Genomic DNA, 19,338 nt, shown 5'->3' on the forward strand with positions numbered 1-19,338 from the left:
TTCCCACATAATGACCAAATTTTAGAATCAATATTTGAAATAAGAATTATCAACAGAAATCAAGACTCTTAAGATATTTACTATATTTCTGATATTTCAAATTTAAGCAAAGTGATCTATATGTATATATGTCATTATAAAAAAAACTGACCAGCAAAAAAATAGCAGCCTTTAAAAATGCCTTATTAAGATTTCCTTGTTTAGGATATGAAGAATAAGGGAAACATCTCCAATTCAACAGCAATGAACTGATATTTAAATAATATGCTTTTCTTATGATGATGATGACACTTACAGGACATTATAAACATACCTCTTAGGAGGAATTATTTCACATTTTCATTAGGCAAAGGCAGGCATGTAAATATAATGTGCCTTTGATAACAGAACACCAAAAGGACTAGAAGCAAATGCTAACAGCATATTTTGAATTTCAACTACATAACCTATAACTGTAATATTTGCTTTTGAAATTGAGTTTTCATTAAAAAAATCAGGAATCTTACTAATTATCTCACTTATAATTAATTTTATTTAAATGTGATTTCTTTATAAGTTTTCCTTCATAGTAATGATTATGGATCTCTTCTATAACACTATAGCCAGGAAAAAAAAACCCACAAAGGTCTCCAAACCAAAACTTTATTAAGTATTTACTATGGTAACTACTATAACGTGATAACAATATACCTACAAAAAGTTATGGCATGTAGGCCAGGCTTGGTGGCTCACGCCTGCAATCTCAGCACTTTGGGAGGCCGAGGCGGGCGGATCACCTGAGGTCAGGAGTTCGAGACCAGCCTGGCCAACATGGTGAAACCCCATCTCTACTAAAAAATACAAAAAAAAAAAAAAAAATTGGCCAGGCGTAGTGGTGGGCACCTGTATCCCAGCTACTTGGGAGGCTGAGGTGGAGAACTGCTTGAACCCAAGAGGTGGAGGTTGCAGGGAGCCGAGACAGTGCCACTGGACTCTAGCTTCGATGACAGAGCGAGACGGTCTCACAAAAAAATTATGGCATGTATTAAATTGATAGATTTTAACTGTCAGCAAAATAGAAGGAAAGAGGCTGAAAAAGTCAATGTGTAAAACAAAATTTTCTATTCATCTGAATAAAGCTCTAGTTACACATAGATTCTTAACTTTCCTAAATACTTTGAAGATTGTTGGTTGGGCGCAGTGGCTCAAGCCTGTAATCCCAGCACTTTGGGAGGCCAAGGCAGGTGGATCACCAGAGGTCAGGAGTTCGAGACCAACCTGACCAACATGGTGAAACCCCCCCCCCCCACCAAAAATACAAAAATTAGCCAGGCATGGTTGCATGCACCTGTAATCCCAGCTACTCAGGAGGCTGAGGCAGGAGTATCGCTTGAACCTGGGAGGTGGAGGTTGTAGCGAGCAGAGATTGCACCACTGCACACACACACACACACACACACACACACACACACAAAACCGTCCAGTGGTGCCACCTTGGATAGACACCCACTGTACTAACATCTAAAGGAGGCTTATTTCCAGCAGAGAACAAAAGGGGAATTATATAAATGAATACAAATTAATCCTCTGGAAATGTGCCATTTAACTATACATTTAAGAGGTCCCACAGGTATATAAAAATTCTAGAGTTGCTTATCTTTAAAATCTATAAAATGGAGGGTCCATCTCTTTTATAATATATATGATTTCTCTCTATAAAACAAAGTTTTTTTGCTTTTGTTTTTTTTTTTTTCCCTGAGACAGAGTCTCGCTCTTGTCACCCAGGCTGGAGTGCAGTGGTGCGATCTTGGCTCACTTGCAACCTCTGCCTCTTGGGTTCAAGTGATTCTCCTGTCTCAGCCTCCTGAGTAGCTGGGATTACTGGAACCTGCCACCATGCCTGGCTAATTTTTGTACTTTTAGTAGAGACAGGGTTTTGCCATGTTGGCCAGGCTGGTCTCGAACTCCTGACCTCAGGTGATCCATTCACCTAGTCCTCCCAAAGTACTGGGATTACAGGCATGAGTCACCGTGCTCGGCCTTTTTTTTTTTTTTTTTTTAACTACTTGGTATTAAATGGCTAGGCAAGAGAAATTCTATCAATATTATTTAAGATTCTCCACATGGACAACTTGAAAACAATTCAGGCTGGGCGCAGTGGCTCACGCCTGTAATCCCAGCACTTTGAGAGGCTGAGGCAGGCAGATCACAAGGTCAGGAGATCGAGACCATCCTGGCTAACACGGTGAAACCCTGTCTCTACTAAAAATACAAAAAATTAGCCAGGCTTGGTGGCGGGCGCCTGTAGTCCCAGCTACTCGGGAGGCTGAGGCAGGAGAGTGGCATGAACCCAGGAGGCGGAGATTGCAGTGAGCCGAGATCACGCCACTGCACTCCAGCCTGGGCGACAGGGCAAGACTCCGTCTCAAGAAGAAAAAAAAAAAAAAAAAGAAAACAATTCAAATTATTTAAGTCAAATAGGAAATCACGGCACCTTGATTTCTAACAATGGAAGAGGTATTACATGTGTAAGACAGAATCTTATTTTGAACATTGCCTAGCTCTCTCATTCCATAGTGTAATCCTGGATTTCCTCTGGAGTATATCTTACACTCCTCTCCCAAAATACATAAAAAATGAGGTTTACACTTTCCCAAGCAAAGGTAACTTAATGCTACATATCGTCCCAGAAACAAGCCTAATTTTCCTTTATACGGTCTTTTCTTGTTTTGGAGGAAGAAAATGTTCTCTTGGGTGCCTACAGTCATGTCAAAAGCTTTACTAGGTTACTGTCTCAGCTTCTTCTGGAATTAGTCAAATCACATTTATTTCTTCATTAGATTCTTTTTAATCAACCCCAACAAACATTTGCCTTTGATTGTTATGCCTCAATTACTTAAACTTTGTGGGCATTTGACTTTGCAGCATCAAGTTTTTAGGAAATTTAATCATAATTAATGTGTGGAATAGCTGTAGCCAAAACAGAAAAAGATTCCTTCCTAGTCTTCATCTAAATGGATACCATATATCTCTGGATACTGCGGACTAAAACTGTACTGGCATTTTTTTAAAATTCTATTTTGAACTTTAAGTACAAACAGAATTGGTTTCCCTCTGTCACTCATGGGACTTTCCCAATATTATTCTTTTCCAAAGTACCTTCTTTCCTCACGCTTCCTTCATTCTTTTCCATCAAGTGTCCATGTTCAGTATTATTTTTCCTACTGCCCTCCCTCCACCCCCATGCATTAGCTGTAAAGTAGATGTAAAGCTTGGTGTAAGTCCAAAAATTTTATGATCAAAATATATACTTAGCAAATTGTTTGGCTAAATCTTTCATGTAGGATGAAAGATTATTACCACAATTCATTAGCAAATTATAGACTTTGAAATGTAGGCAGACAAATATTTGGCCCTGTATCAATCAATTTGGACCAGCTGGGTAGAAATTCACACAATCCCAGGAAACCTGGGAAGTGAGGTGCTCTTTCATTTTTCATTCACTTGAAACATTAAAGAAAAATTATCATTCTATAAAAATGTCCACTTTTCAAGATTTTAGCAAACAATTTTAGAATAGGTCTTATTTTCAGCCAATCACTACTTTAGTGACCAATAAACTAATCATTTTTCTTGCAATTGATTGTGGAAGAATAGTGCCTAATGCATACAGGGGCACTGTAATACTTAGCCATGATAACCCAGTTTAAAAAGCTAAATATTTAATAACAGTTCTACTGCTTTTAAAAGGTGGGGGGCTGTACTATAGACATTAAATAAGGCCCGAAACTAATTTTGCAGTTATTCATGATAAATAATATCATTAACATTCTCTCTCTGGGCCCCCCTAGCCTACTGAGGTGACCCTGTACAAAGATTCTGATTGATCCTATGTCTGTCTGTTTTGGTTAAGCTACAAGGCCGTATATAGGAACAGCTGCACTTTCGGAGCAACTTAAAACAAATTTCATCTTAGTGGCATCTAATCCAGTGCTTGGTACAAGACTCATGGAAAAGTCAGTGTCAAAATTAAACAATGCCGGCTTTGCAATGAGCAGATGCTTTTTGCCTTGCAGCTGTAAAACCCTAGAACAATCCAGTACTCTACTGTCTGGTCACGCAATGACCACAAAGCAAGGAATACATTTTGTCATTTATATAAAATGTTTACTACAAGCTTTTAAAATCTTTTTTCTCAAAAAAAAAAAAAGTTTTTCAAAATAATAAGAAGAATACATTGAGGGTAATAAGGTACTATACTATGGCCCTATATTGAGCAGTAAGATTTTTTAAAAGAACATTTATCACAAAAAGTATGTTTGAAAGAGAAAAACTCCTTAACTGTATAACACTGAGTCATACACAAGACACATCAGACAAAAGAAAAATTACCATAAACAGATGTTTTAAGAGGTTGTAACCAAATAACCTTTGGCGTATAAAGATAAACATGTAAATAATTTTCTACATGCAGGCCTTATCTTAATATGCCAAGTCTTGGTCCAGCTTATATTTATGAGCACTTTATATTCACTTACCCATCCTTTGGTTTAATTTCTTGTGTGTGTGTGTGTGTGTGTGTGTGTGTGTGTGTGTGTGTGTGTGTGTTTTACAGAGGGTTGGGGAGGAACGAAGAGGTTGGTTACTATTTCTTATCTTAGGACTAGAAGATAGTTAAACGCTAAAATACTTCTCAGCTTAAGTAATGTGGTACTTACCACATCTATGAAGAAATTATAGCCTTTCCCAACACATACTCTAGGAAAATAACCTTGTCTCTGGCATTCAGGAATCTAGGAGTTAATATTTTAATACTGAAAAAGAAAAACCTCTTCTTCATGCATGAGGAGCACTGTCTCTGTGAAACCAAAGAATCAGCCCCATCTAAGTAAGTGACTACATGGTCATGATCAATCCACTTCTGCTAACTGAGGTTCTGGCTTTAAAGATAGCTTTCTATTGTACCTACAAGAAAGAAATCTAGTACCTTTACCTTTATTTTAAATGGTCTGCTGCAAAAAATGTTTTGCAGTGAGTTTTTCTTAATCTTTCATATTTTTTCTTGAAATGTTTTTCTCCCCAAGGATATCAATTAATTAATGCCTCATTACTTACAAATTTCATTGTATATTTTGCTGGTGGAAGGTTTGGGAATTCTCCTTATATCCCTCCTCACCCAATAACTTACATTTGAATGAGCACTCCCAAAGTATGAGTACATTAATATGAATCAAATTTTATTTTAAATATATAAAAGGCATGCTACCCTCTTAAATGAAGTCTTTGAGAAAAAGATTTTTGTGGTTGCTTGTGCATTTCTGTGTTTTATTTTCTAAAAATGTAATTAAAACTTATTGACATAAAAAGCTTATTGATGCAATATGCCTTTTAAAACATAAATTCTAGACATTAATTTGAAGAGATGATCCAAACTTTAACAAGACTATGAAACATTTACAATCATCACGATGCACTATTGGTATGATTTTGTTGTATTCTTTGATAATAGCTATAATTAAAATGAACTGGAACATGGTGGCGGTAATATATGCCATCAAACAAAAGTAAACAATGCCACTAAAATATACCACAAGAATTAAATTTAGAACTACAAAAACATAAAAAGCAGGTGATGTATATTCCTAAATTTGATTCCTTGTATCCTAACCCACATAGTTTACAGTAAGAACTAATTACTTCACAGTGTTAGTATTCCAAATTACAGTACTATACATGAACAGCTTTAAGGATAAGGAATAACTATAAATTTGTACAAACTGGACAGGTTTTTTTATCTCATAACTTTGGTTAATAATCAGAAGTATGATAACAGAACTGTGTGAAAATATTGTTTGAAAGCATATTCCAAATTAAGATTATTAATTAAACAACTGCAATTCACACTTAATGTACTTTATTACATTACATATTTTTATAGGACCATCTAGAGATTTGCAAAAAATGGTTGGCTCAAATAAATGGTTCTCTTTTAAGTGCATTTTATCCCTTTAGGTTCACACAATAACAGCAATATATTTTTAAAGTATATATTTTACTCAAAAAATACATAAGTAAGTCACAAACCAAAAGCTAACAGATGTGTGACTTCTAATTAGTTATAATAATCTCTGCTTCAATGCCATTAGAATGAGCCTTTCTTTTCTTTTGAAAACTAAAAAAGCTTTCCTTTGAATTTTAAACTGTCAGGGTGCTTCAAAGTCAATGTACAAAATCTGCTTTGATTAAAATTTTAGACATCTACAGTGATAACTTTATGAAAGGAAAATATTAAATTATAATTATCCTAAACAGACACAGTCTTGTGAAACTAACCCTACATTCATGTTAAAACACAAAGAGTTGAATATAATGAATTTGATTCATCCTCGGACACAAAGCTTCACCACAGTAAACTCAGTCAACTGTTGCTCTTGCGCCTATATTCATGGTGCTTAAATAGCGCACTTTAAAACAAAAAAAACTCCAATTGGCTTTTCATACATCCACCCTCCCCAAAAATAACGCACTTGAAAAACTCAAATGATATGAAAGGCTTCAAGGCCTCTTTTCTCCCTTTCATACCCCCCCACTTTTTTTTTTATTTCTGTTTGCAGTAATCTGCCTTTCTCTTTCTCATTGCTACAGAGCAAGCGAGGAGGCTCAGAGCTTTGAAAAGGGGGCTCAGTGTGTAATGGGTCCACTAGAATTAATTTACTTGCACCAAATCCATTGAGCACAGAGGTTCTTTTCCCCCCTTCTCTCCCTCTCTTCTCAAATCATTTGGAGTCGAACGCAGCCCCCGGCCTTTGTAATTCTAGTAAAGCACTTAAAGTGCACAGTAGGTGTTCATGAGGACCATCTGGTCAAAAGCAAAACAAGCTGCTGATTTTGCCTTTGAATAGAATGAAGCAAGTGTGAATTAGTCTCTTCAATTAGCACTATTACAACCTGTCAAGTGCATATTGTAAAACAGGATTATTACAGTATTGGTCACCAGTGCAATTATTTACTCTCTGCCTTTTCTTGCATATAAAAAAATCTTACGTTTATTAGTTTCTGATAACTGAACGTAATTTCTCTTAACCCAGGCATTTCAAAACTACCAACACATAAATCACAGATTATGAAATGTGGTCAGCTATCATGTTTGATAAACATATCTTAAGTAACAAAAGGCTAAAGATTGTTCTTAATTCTTAAAATGTCATTGCTTCTATCGTCTTGAAATGCAGGTAGACAAATACTTATATGGGCCAAAAAGATATCCAATCCAGATTATTCTAAAATACTTCCAGAAAGGGGAAAAGACTTGTCAGTTCCAAAGAGCTGCGTTATAAATATTAAATGTATTACTTCAGGGGATAATTTATTAAGAATCACAGGAAACCTCAATATTTATAAAATGATCCCTACTGATTTATACATTTGAAGTGGTATGATTTCAACAGATCTGTTTTCAAATGCAACTTGAAACTAATAATATATATGCATATTTAAAAGATGCATAATCGTCTTTTCTGAAAGCTGAATAAAGGCTTGAATTCACTGCCCAGTTGCAGAAGAAATTATCTCTTTCTTTCTTGCTAAAATATCATTCGTGATTTCAAATTTTAAAAAATCAAACTATAATATGTTAATTAAATTGGTTCATTCTAATTGATCCAATATATGCCATTTATCTTGCAGTAAAAACAAACCACTTACACTTTTAATTAAATAAGCACACAACTTAATTTACCCTCTTGCATATGCACATTCTCAGTTACCCTACTCTTACTTCAGTTCTGTGCCAGCAACCCCAACCCTCCCCATACTGGAAAACAAAACAAACAAACCAAAAAAACACCCAATACTTTAAAACATTTACAGAAAGGCCATGTTAGCTAAGGAGTTATAGTCAACCCACTACTAGAACATCAATAATTAGCACAATCTGTGAAAGACTACATATTTTAATTACTGTTACTGGCCACCAGCATTAAAGGAGAATAGTCCAAAATATACGCTAGTCAAGCAAGTTAAGAAAGTAGCAAGTAGAAAAATAGACACAACACACAAAATCCGACGTTAGGTTCAAATGTTCAGAATCAGAGTTAGCCTTATGATTATTTAGCCAAGATTATTTTTAAGGATTGGTATAATCTATGTATTTAGTTCATTCAGTTCCTGAGACTAATTCAACTCTATTGGCTTCCCACTTAATCACTAGTTTGTACAACACCGTAATAGTATTGAAATGTTTTACTACTCCCTGCAAGATATATCTTTATAGGTTGCCAATTTTCCCCTTTCATGCCATTAAGAACTAAATCAACATTAATAAGAACAGTGAGAATTCTGGGGTAAAGTGAAACTTGGAAGAGGATTTAAATAATTCCAATAGCTATTCATCATGCTTCTTGCTGTAACAGATAAGTAATACTCCATGATTCTGCACTAAAAATACTTAGGTTTCTTATTGTTATTCTGGGTCATGTGTATATTCCTTAAATTTATACGACATCTACAAAGAAAACAATATTTTGCCTAACAGAAGCTTCTGCAGTAGTAAGGCTGATAACAAAGAATCAGTTTCCAAGAAAAGTTGGCTTGATTTCAAAGACTTCATATCCTTTTCCACACCTGGGTTTTGGATTTGCTGAAAGCAAATCAATCATTTTTTCCCCTTAATTTAACCCACCCCAAGTGCATTTGTAACCACAGATCTTTAATAGTATTAGTGAGAATTACTAGAATCTGCACAATAAACTGTTGACAAATCTGAATTCTCAGCATAAAAAAAATTCATTAAAATAAGGTAAGCCTGTTTAAACTTAAGGAAACTCACAATTTTAAAGTGTGACAAATACTTAATTTAGGACCCAAAAAGGTTGAAAAGACAGACTATCACAGAGTTACTGTCACATTCTTTGATATTTTTTACAAGCTGTTTGGTCATAATGGAAAAGAGAAAAGATTTTTCGTCTTTCAGACTACTTGCAACTCTCTCCATTCTGACCTTTTTATACTGTCACTGCTTTCTCCTCAACTAGGAGGATAATGTAAGTGAAAGGATTTGTACAGAGTTTTAAAAAAACAAAATCAAAATGAAAACCCTCAATAACTAACTGGCTTAAATTAAAACCTAGAGCACCTAAAGGACACAAGTCACGCATTGTGAGGCAGCAGACCACAAAGCCAGAATTGAACAAACACTTGTACAACTCTTGGTTTATCACCATTAACTTGCAATGACCATATGGTCATTGAATAGTTTATTTGAAATTCAAACTGCATTTTAGTTCTATTTTCTAACTCAGTATTTTTTAAAAATGTACTTTGTTCTAATTAAAACTTGAAATCATAGTGCCTTTTTCAATCCTATTTCATTTAATAGAAATTTCCCTCTGGGTGAAAGATAGTGCAAAGTTTTCTTTTAAAAATGCAAGGCTTTCAAAAATTTAAAAAAAAAAAAAAAAAAATATATATATATATATATATATATATATAAAATACACTAAAAAAATGACCAGGAACTTTTGTGTTTTGAACATTTTTTCCTTTCCCTCAATTATATTAGTCAGGATTTATTCTTGGACCTATTAATACTGAAAAGAAATTCCTGAAACTGGTGAGACAGATTAATTTACAATTTAGCACATATGGTATCATTAAGCTTTCACATTAATAAAAAACAAATACTAGCACTATAAAATAAAACTACAAAATAGTTTCACAATTATATTTTTATCCTGATGCAATCAAACTAACTTTCCAATCATGCAACAGCAAAAAATGTACATACTTAAGTGTGATTGTGGATTGAATAGCTGTAGATAAGAGCACCTTGTCCTTCACCTGAAACTACCCCCTCCATCACAGGTGTTCCACAAGTTGAAGCAGAAAAGTCACAGAACTAGGCCCAGAGAGGTCCCACATCCTTTATCTAAGTTGTACAGAATAAAACAGCCTACGTGTACCTGTCTACTCACAGAAAAGCAAGTGACATAAGTAGCAACTGCATTTATTTGTTCCTGGCAAACTAGCATTTAAAAATATTATTTTAAATTAACTTACAGGGAAAAAAAGGAAAAAGGAAAAGAAACCAAATTCTTGACAAGAAATACATAAGAATATCTGTCTTTGCAAAAGTATTTCTGGAACATTTTTAAAACGACATTTAGAAAATGGTATAAAAAAGATTTACTGTTTTTAAGTCCTTGAAGCTTAAGATATATTTGATAATCTAAATAGCAGGCCACGGAGAACAGTTTCAGCCAACCGTGGCACACAATGGCACATTTACAGAATTTTAAATATTTCTTTTAATAATTGATGTAGTCATTTTGAATCATTCTGCATAGGATATCAGGTGTGAGCAGATTGCATTAACGCTGCTTAAACATTTCAACTTGTCAGTATGGCCAACTCGATTTCGGAAATATTTGCAGTATTTTCCCATCGAAACAGTAATAAAGGCAAAATAAATATATGCCACTACTTTATAATCACCGAACATTAATGAATATTTTATGTCTTTTTAAATCTCCCTGTTTAATTTAAAAGGGTGAAATTAAGTCTCCTCCCTGCAATATGCCAATTATCTGTAAATCAAACAATAACTTGGCCATTATGCTCCTTTTTGTTAATATAAGAGAAGCTAATTTGAAAACACTGAATGGCATTTTTAGGCTATCTGCTGAATAGTCCTTTCTGCCCTCTTGTGGGAGAAAGCTGAAAACACACTCAAATAACAGAAACTAGGGGTGGGGGTTGAGAGGGTGGCAGCAAAATTATGGCTAGAAAATTCAACCCCAAAGGAAAAAAAGGCAAACTATATTTATTCATCATGCATTATATTATTCTTCAATTTTCAAGTCAGCAATAAAATGAATTTACCTCTTATCTTTGTTATGTTGGTTAAACAAGTTATTTTAAATCTAAATTTCCTTGTTTCATTATATTCACATACACAATTTAGATTTTACTATCCTGTAAAATTTCAGATGCTATAATAACTCGGAGATGGAGCCACAGCAAAACATTATTTCTACTAGAAAAACATAAATGATTCTTCAAGGAATTAAGTTTTTTAATTTAGAGAATAAAATACTCATTATGGAGGATGAAAATGAAATTACAATTTATACATATTTAAAATCCTGAAAAAAAATTAAATAACGCAAACCTACGATTCAGTTTAGGAATCAGATCAGAAAAAAATTTTAAAGAGTTTAGTTTCTAGAGTCAACAAACTATTCAAGTAATCAATGAAGAAAATAAACTTAAAGCAATGAGTTATTCATGTCAAATTCAGAAGCTGAAATTCATTAACACAATATAAAAAAGGAAGCCATTAATAGTCTACAGAATCAGTTCATATATTTCTGAAAGAAAACACTAGGGTGAAAACTGGTTCTTTCAAAATGACATTAAGTGATTATTTTAAGCAATGTAGTCTAAGAAAAAAATTATAAAATAATCCAAGATTAAGCATGATTAATTCTCTTTAGAAAAATTAGTAGACAAATGACTGTTGCTTTCCTAACTTATAAGGTGTAATGCAACATAGTCATCATTTCAATGTTTCTAAACACAAGTCCTGTCATAGCCTTAAATGTTTCCCCCACCCTCCATGGAGATAGAATTACTAGCTTTTAGGTGGGTGGGGCCCAAGGCACACGAAGAAGGTATCTCTTCTCTCTTGGGGGAGGTTCTCTTTTGAAACAGTGGCCCTGGTTGGTCGTGTTGAAGAAAATACTGACACTATAAATAGACTCTTCACATATTCTAAGCTAAAAGATAGTCTCCAACAGCATCTTAGGCATACTGCCCAAGAGCAGGATGGAGCTGCTTAAGAAAAGTCCCCTCAAATTCCTTTTAGAAACAGGCAGAGTACACAATATAAATAATTATTTGAGAGCAACCTTTCAAATAAAAGCATCCTCCAAAATGAATGTTGTCAACAATTTCCAAAGTAGTATTTTGAATAATGACTATGAAACCGTGAAATATATTACATAATAATCAGTTATTTTTAAGCAGCAATTCAAGTTGACTAGTTTAAAAACTATCAAGAGTTCCCATTTACATCTTTCTAGGTCAAGTCATTTACTATATCTACAGTAATCATTGATGCTCCAGTTAATTAAAATTTAAGAACCCAATAATGAAACATAAAGAGAATTTCCAACCAGAACAGATAAGCCGTCTTTAACAGGGTCAACATTAGCTATAATGAGCTACCTTTATTTCTTAGCTGTGAGACATAACTCACCTCTTGAATAGTACTGCTTCCTGAGAAGTTCAGGTTGTACTCCCGCTGGACTTCTCGGTGGGTGATGATCAGCATGAAGTTTTGATTTAATGACTCCTGCAGGGCACTGAAAGGGTTGAAAGAAAAACGGGGAACTTAGAGATGAACAAGTTCTAGCTTGCTTTACAGCTAGCTGCAAAAACCCCAGGAGTACCCTAACCTCCACACAGGCATGTCCGGGCCCAATGTTATCATATTTTCAGCTCCTAAAGGCAAGAGAACACACTGAGAAAAACCAAGGGGAGCTAACCTGTTAACTCTTTCTCGACCAAGGTGTTTTTAAATTTCAAGTCTAAATGCTTTGTATACTTAAGAATTTTCTACAAGTCATATGCTAACACATAATATCTGCATATGTATGTCCTCCAACAAAACTGTCAATTATATCAACTCCAAATATGCTACTAAAATGTATATTCAAAGACTCTGGTTCAATTCCAAGTAAAATAGTTGTTCTAGAATAACAGAAGTATGAAACTATTATTTATGTTCATGAATGTGGTATAATAGAATCTGATTTCAGTCAAAATTCAGAAGATATTGAAATCTACAGAACTTTAATTGCTATGTAAAAATTCATTCAAAATAATTGTGCTTTCACTTAGGACTCAGTAATACACAGAATTTAGAAACTGGAGAAATCATAGCAACATTTTGTAAAGCCTATAACAAAGTTCCAAAATTTAGAAATTTATCAGAACCATGAAGAGTATATGAAATTAGTGACAAAAAATTAAGAAACATAAGTCATGGTTCTATTTTTATCTCCTCCTGGAACTGTCAATTATATCAAATTCCAAATATGCTACTAAAATGTATACTCAGAGACTCTGGTTCAATTACAAGTGAAATAGCTGTTATGGAATAACAGAAGTATTAAACTAATATTAAATGAGTATTAAACTAATATTAGAAATATTATTTTCATCAGTATTGAAAATAAAGACTTATCACTAGTATGCCTGAATAATTTCTACTGCCTGTCTCAAGTGTAATTTTGCCATGCCTATGGTACCAGGAAAATATTTCGGGTGTTCTCCGTGGTTTTAGCCTTCAACTTTCCTCCTTTGCCCATCTGTAACTATGTGACAAATACACACACAACATAAAGATTAGAATTAGACAGACAGGCCAGGCGCGGTGGCTCACGCCTGTAATCCTAGCACTTTGGGAGGCCGAGGCCGGTGGATCACGAGGTCAGGAGATCAAGACCATCCTGGCTAACATGGTGAAACCCCGTCTCTACTAAAAATGCAAAACATTAGCCAGGTGTGGTGGCGGGCACCTGTAGTCCCAGCTACTTGAGAGGCTGAGGCAGAGGAATGGCATGAACCCGGGAGGCGGAGGTTGCAGTGAGCCAAGATTATGCCACTGCACTCCAGCCTGGGCGACAGAGTGAGACTCTGTGTCAAAAAAAAAAAAAAAAAAAAAAAAAAAAAAGAATTAGGCAGATAATCTGTCTGCCCTATTGCCTTCCATAGCGTTCACAGGTTAATTATAGACTATACCTAGCAAGCACCAATGTATGTATCATGAAATATTACTAATCAAAATAAAAGGAAATCACACCCAACTAAAATAGAATTTCTTGAAGCAAAGACCTTTGTCATTATATCCTTAGAAATTAAGCATAATGGGCTGGGTACACTGGTGCATGCCTGTAATCCCAGCACTTTGGGAGGCCGAGGCGGGTGGATTGCCTGGACTCAGGAGTTCGAGACCACCCTGCGTAACACGGTGAAACCTCGTCTCTACTGAAATACAAAAAAAATTAGCTGGGCGTCGTGCCGGGCTCCTGCAGTTCCAACTACTCGGGAGGCTGAGGCAGGAGAATCACTTGAACCCAGAAGGTGGAGGTTGCAGTGAGCTGAGATGGCACCATTGCACTCCAGCCTGGGCGACAGAGGGAGACGCTGTCTCAAAAAAAAGAAAGAAAAAAGAAAAAAAGGAAAAGAAAGAAAAGAAATTAAGCATAACGTGTGGCATACTACAGATATTTATTGAATAATGAATGAATTGTGAATTTCTAGAAGGCAAGAGTCTTATTCATCTTTGTATCTCACACAGAAATGTTGCCTTCTGGAAAACTACCATGGGAGTTAAAACTTTGATTTTATTCATTTATTTATCAACATTAACTTGATGACTTGCATTGTTCCAGGTGCTAAGGAGCTGCATGCGCCACTACGCCCAGCTAATTTTTGTATTTTTAGTAGACATGAGGTTTCACTATGTTGGTCAGACTGGTCTTGAACTCCTGACCTTGTGATCCGCCCACCTCAGCCTCACAAAGTGCTGGGATTACAGGTGTGAGCCACAGCACCCGGCCCACCCCTGGAACATTTTATAAAGGGAACTAGTAAGATATGACTTACAGCCGGGCACGGTGGCTCATGCTTGTAATCCCAGCACTTTGGGAGGCCGAGGCAGGTGGATCACGAGGTCAGGAGATCGAGACCACGGTGAAACCCCGTCTCTACTAAAAATACAAAAAATTAGCCAGGCGTGGTGGCGGGTGCCTGTAGTCCCAGCTACTCGGGAGGCTGAGGCAGGAGAATCACTTGAACCTGGGAGGCAGAAGTTGCAGTGAGCCGAGATCACGCCACTGCACTCCAGCCTGGGCCACAGAGCGAGACTCCGTCTCAAAAAAAAAGATATGACTTACATTTACATTTATACAAGATTCTTCTGGCTGCTCTGGCCACAGTGAGCAAAGACTGGGGGTAGGGAGAGCAGACAGGAGGCTGGTTCAGGAAAGAAGTGATAGTAGCTTGCACTAAGGTGGTAGAGGCACAGATGAAAAGCTGTCAAGTTCAGAATATATTTTAGAGGTGGAAGTCAGACCACTTACTGATGGAGTGTGAGAGAAAAACATAACCCCAAGGTCTCTGGCCTAAGTAAATAGGAGAATGGAATTACATTTAACAAGAAAAAGTGGAGTAGCGGCAGGTGAGGTGGAGAAATTGAGAGTGAAGTTTTCGTTCAAAGTTTGAGATGTCCATTGAGATGTTTTGAGATGTCTATTAGACAGTTAAAAAAAAAAAAAAAAAATGTCATGTAGAGCTCAATATAAGGCTCAAAGATCAAGTAAGAGAGCCCAGAGCAGGAGAGTCAGTAGCATATAGTCAGTTTTTAGGCTTTGTGGCCAAAACAAATTACCTAGAAAAATAAGTGACACAGACAAAAGAGAGGCCAAGGTGGAACCCTAGGGCATTTCAGTCATTTGAAATCAAGCAGAGGAGAATGAGTCAGTTTAAAGGGGATTGATAAATCATCAGTGAGAGAAGAGAAAAATCAAGAAAGTCTAGTATAAGGGAGCCAAAAGAAATAACTGTTTCAAATAGGAGGGTGGGATCAGTTACGCCAAATGCTACTGAGGCATTAAAGGTGGGAAGGGAAGAAAAATGACCACGTTCAGGAAGCAGCAAAAAGCTCAATATGACTGCAGTGAAGGCTGTGTGAGAGAAGTCTACTGGGAAATGAGGCTCAAACAATAGATGGGGTCAATGATCAATATATATATGTTGAATGAATATGAGGACGGAAGTGGCGAGTAATGGAAAGACATCTTGAAGTTTGAAGGCCTTTCAAAGTTAGATCTATTGTACAACTATTCTCCAAAATGTGGCTTTTTCTCTAGAGCTTGTCTGACATCCCCTTGTCAAAAACATGCTCACTACAATCTTTGTTCATATTGTTCTCATCCTCCTTTCCTCTGCTCCCTTCCAAATACTGCACAGCTTTCAGATCACCTTTCAGGCCTCTACTTGGGTTTACTAATGACCTTCTCTTCTCCTCTGAATTCCTGTATCACATACTTTATTGTCTTGTACAGTTTGCTTTGTTTCATGTGTGGATACCCTGAATTCTAGACTATATGTTTTTATAATAACTGATTACTTATCAGTATATCCCTTGGAAAGCAGCACACTAGAAGGTGATTCAATTCAACTGTATAAAGATTCAAGAAATACTTCTGCATGTTCTGAACTGCATATAAAGAACTACTGATTAGGCCGGGCGCGGTGGCTCACGCCTGTAATCTCAGCACTTTGGGAGGCCGAGGCGGGCGGATCACGAGGTCAGGAGATCGAGACCATCCTGGCTAACATGGTGAAACCCCGTCTCTACTAAAAATACAAAAAATTAGCCGAGTGCAGTAGCAGGTGCCTGTAGTCACAGCTACTTGGGAGGCTGAGGCAGGAGAATGGCGTGAACCCGGGAGGCGGAGCTTGCAGTGAGCCTAGATCATGCCACTGCACTCCAGCCTGGGTGACAGAGCGAGACTCCATCTCAAAAAAAAGAAAAAAAAAAAAGAACTACTGATTATCTTTTTCTTAGCCTGAGGTTTCATTTTACTCACAAAATTATACTTCTGAAAGGTTAATTGCCCCTGGTCATCAAGCTACAAAGAGGTGGAACTAATTGTCCCTGGTCATCAAGCTACAAAGGGGTAGAACCCAGCCCCTAACCTATATTTGATTCTATGTTCTTCAAACCTGAGCATCCTATCTCCTAAAAGGCTAGGCTGCTTGGGCGATACAAGGTGAACAAGACTCCTGCCTGCTGGAAGTTTACCGCTCATTCATTCACTCTATAATTATTTGATTCCTATTATCTGTAATAATGCAGGAATAAAAGATAGAAATAACTGACCTCAGAGAGGTTCGAAAAGATGTTAAGATTGTGGAGAAGGGAGAATACTTTAAAGTACTATGAAGAAAAATGGACAATAATTTGATAAGTAGATATGGAGGATGATTTCAGACATAGAACAGTTCAGAAATGAAGATGGGGGAATATTAAGAAACATATTAGAAAGCAATGAGGAAGAAGTGTAAGGTGATGTGAAGAAAGGTTTGTGATAGAGAAAACCTTAACAATGTTAAAGACCTCCATTATGGAGGGCTTCAAATGCTAGGCTAAGGAGCTCAGAGTTCCAGAAGTCTTGATTATTATATAGATCTGCCTTTACCTTTACATATGAATCTACGCATATATTTAATATTTTTAGTGCTTGCCTTTATGCAGTTCCTTAGATATGTTTCTTGATCTTGACTGGCAGACTTGTATAATAACTTTGCAAACAGGTTTGCCAGGACCAGTTTGACTGTCAGACTACTTTAGAACACCAATTCTGTCTAGTTCTACAATTCCTGGATAGCTGTGGAAGAGGGTAAGTTGGCAAGCATAATATTTATGGCTTTAAACTGCTTTGGAGTCATAAAGCCAGATCTGAATCCCTGTTTCACTACTTGCTAGTTCTTTGATCTCGACAAGTCATTCATTTTTTTTCCCCTTTCATTCTTTCAACCATATTTATTGAGGGTCTAATATGTAAAAGATCCTATTTCAGGCACTTAACTACACTGCAGATTCTTAGAAGAGGAAGATAATCCTTCACTCATAGAACTATGAGTATTACATTTAAAAACCCTTTTTTTTTTTTGAGATGGAGTCTCGCTTTGTCACCCAGGCTGGAGTGCAGTGGCGCAACCTCGGCTCACTGAAATCTCTGCCTCCCGGGTTCAAGTGATTCTCCTGCCCCAGCCCCCTGAGTAACTGGGACTACAGGTGTGTGCCACCATGCCCAGCTAATTTTTTGTATTTTTAGTACAGACGGGGTTTCACCATGTTAGCCAGGATGGTCTCGATTTCCTGACCTCGTGATCCGCCCATCTCAGCCTCCCAAAGTGCTGGGATTATAGGCATGAGCCACCGAGCCTGGCCAAGTGACTTTTTTTTTTTTTTTTTTTTTTTGAGATGGAGTCTTGCACTGTCATCCAGGCTGGAGTGCAGCGGCGCAATCTCAGCTCACTGCAATCTCCACCTCCCAGGTTCAAGCAGTTCTCCTGCATGAGCCTCCTGAGTAGCTGGGATTACAGGCACGCACCACCACATCCAGTTAATTTTGGTATTTTTAGTAGAGACAGGGTTTCACCATGGTAGTCAGGCTGGTCTCGAACTCCTGACCTCGTGATCAGCCCGCCTCAGCCTCCCAAAGTGCTGGGATTACAGCCGTGAGCCATCGCACCCGGCCAAGTGGGAATTTTTATTGCACCTAAGTTATAAGGTGACCTATTACAACTTACTGAAAACAACACTTTTGAAGGGTACTCATACTTTAAAATCTTACAGTGATAGTGAAACATCAGCAAAAGGATCTACAGTGCTTTTGTAGCAGTTACTTTTCATGTTTTAGTTCTATCCCCTGGCAGGAGTTCATACAGAATAAAACCTTGTTTTGATCACCAAACATAACTGTATATTGTGCCTAATATTATCCAGACTGACTTTTTTTTTTTTTTTTTTTTGAGATGGAGTCTCACTCTGTCGCCCAGGCTGGAGTGCAATGGCACGATCTTGGCTCACTGCAACCTCCACCTCCCAGGTTCAAGCGATTCTCCTGCCTCAGCCTCCCGAGTAGCTGCTACAGGCGCATACCACCATGCCCGGTTAATTTTTGTATTTTTAGTAGAGACAAGGTTTCACTATTATTGGTCAGGCTGGTCTTGAACTCCTGACCTCGTGATCTGCCTGCCTCAGCCTCCCAAAGTGCTGGGATTATAGGCATAAGCCATCACACCCGGCCTGTTCTTTTTCACAGAGGTCTTGTTTGAGGCTGATTCTACCACATTCATGCTCCTTATGAGTAGAGTTTGTTTGGAGAAGTCAGGTAAGTGTATTATCTTTAAACTTAGACTCTAGCCTGCTCTATTCACTTAGCCATTAATAATAATGACTAACACTTAACAAGTGCTACCACATACCAGGCATTAAGAGATTCATATCATTATGAAGTTATTATCATAATTTCCATTTTACAGATGAGGAAACTGATGTTAAGTTACTTGCTTAATTACTGTCATACAAAAAAGGTAGCAATGACCTAGGTCTAACTTCAGAGATAACACTCTTATGATTGGACCTCCAGGTACCAAGGAAGTGAACACAGTAAGTTCACATTTCTGCCTTTGTTGAGTCTACTGAGGGATGGGCAAAGAAGCAAACTTGCAATTCACATATAGTACCCCTGTGCTTCTGTAATACCGATTTTCCTAAGG

General features: G+C 36.9%; 1 protein-coding gene across 4 annotated transcripts in view; it reads right to left on the bottom strand.

Annotated features, from left to right (window-relative positions):
* Window positions 1-19,338, bottom strand: part of FAF1 (Fas associated factor 1) — a 523,525-nt gene that overhangs the window by 262,066 nt on the left and 242,121 nt on the right. For all 4 annotated transcript variants that reach the window (XR_009214639.1, XR_009214638.1, XM_032160807.2 and 1 more), the window contains exon 7: window positions 12,236-12,341. Coding sequence is in view for 2 of the 4 variants with exons in the window: in XM_032160807.2 (XP_032016698.1) it covers window positions 12,236-12,341 (106 nt within the window). In the remaining 2 variants the exon portion in view is untranslated. The remainder of the gene's footprint in view (window positions 1-12,235; window positions 12,342-19,338) is intronic.

Source organism: Hylobates moloch, unplaced genomic scaffold, assembly GCF_009828535.3.
Source record: "Hylobates moloch isolate HMO894 unplaced genomic scaffold, HMol_V3 SCAFFOLD_8, whole genome shotgun sequence".
In the NCBI taxonomy this organism is placed as follows: domain Eukaryota; kingdom Metazoa; phylum Chordata; class Mammalia; order Primates; family Hylobatidae; genus Hylobates; species Hylobates moloch.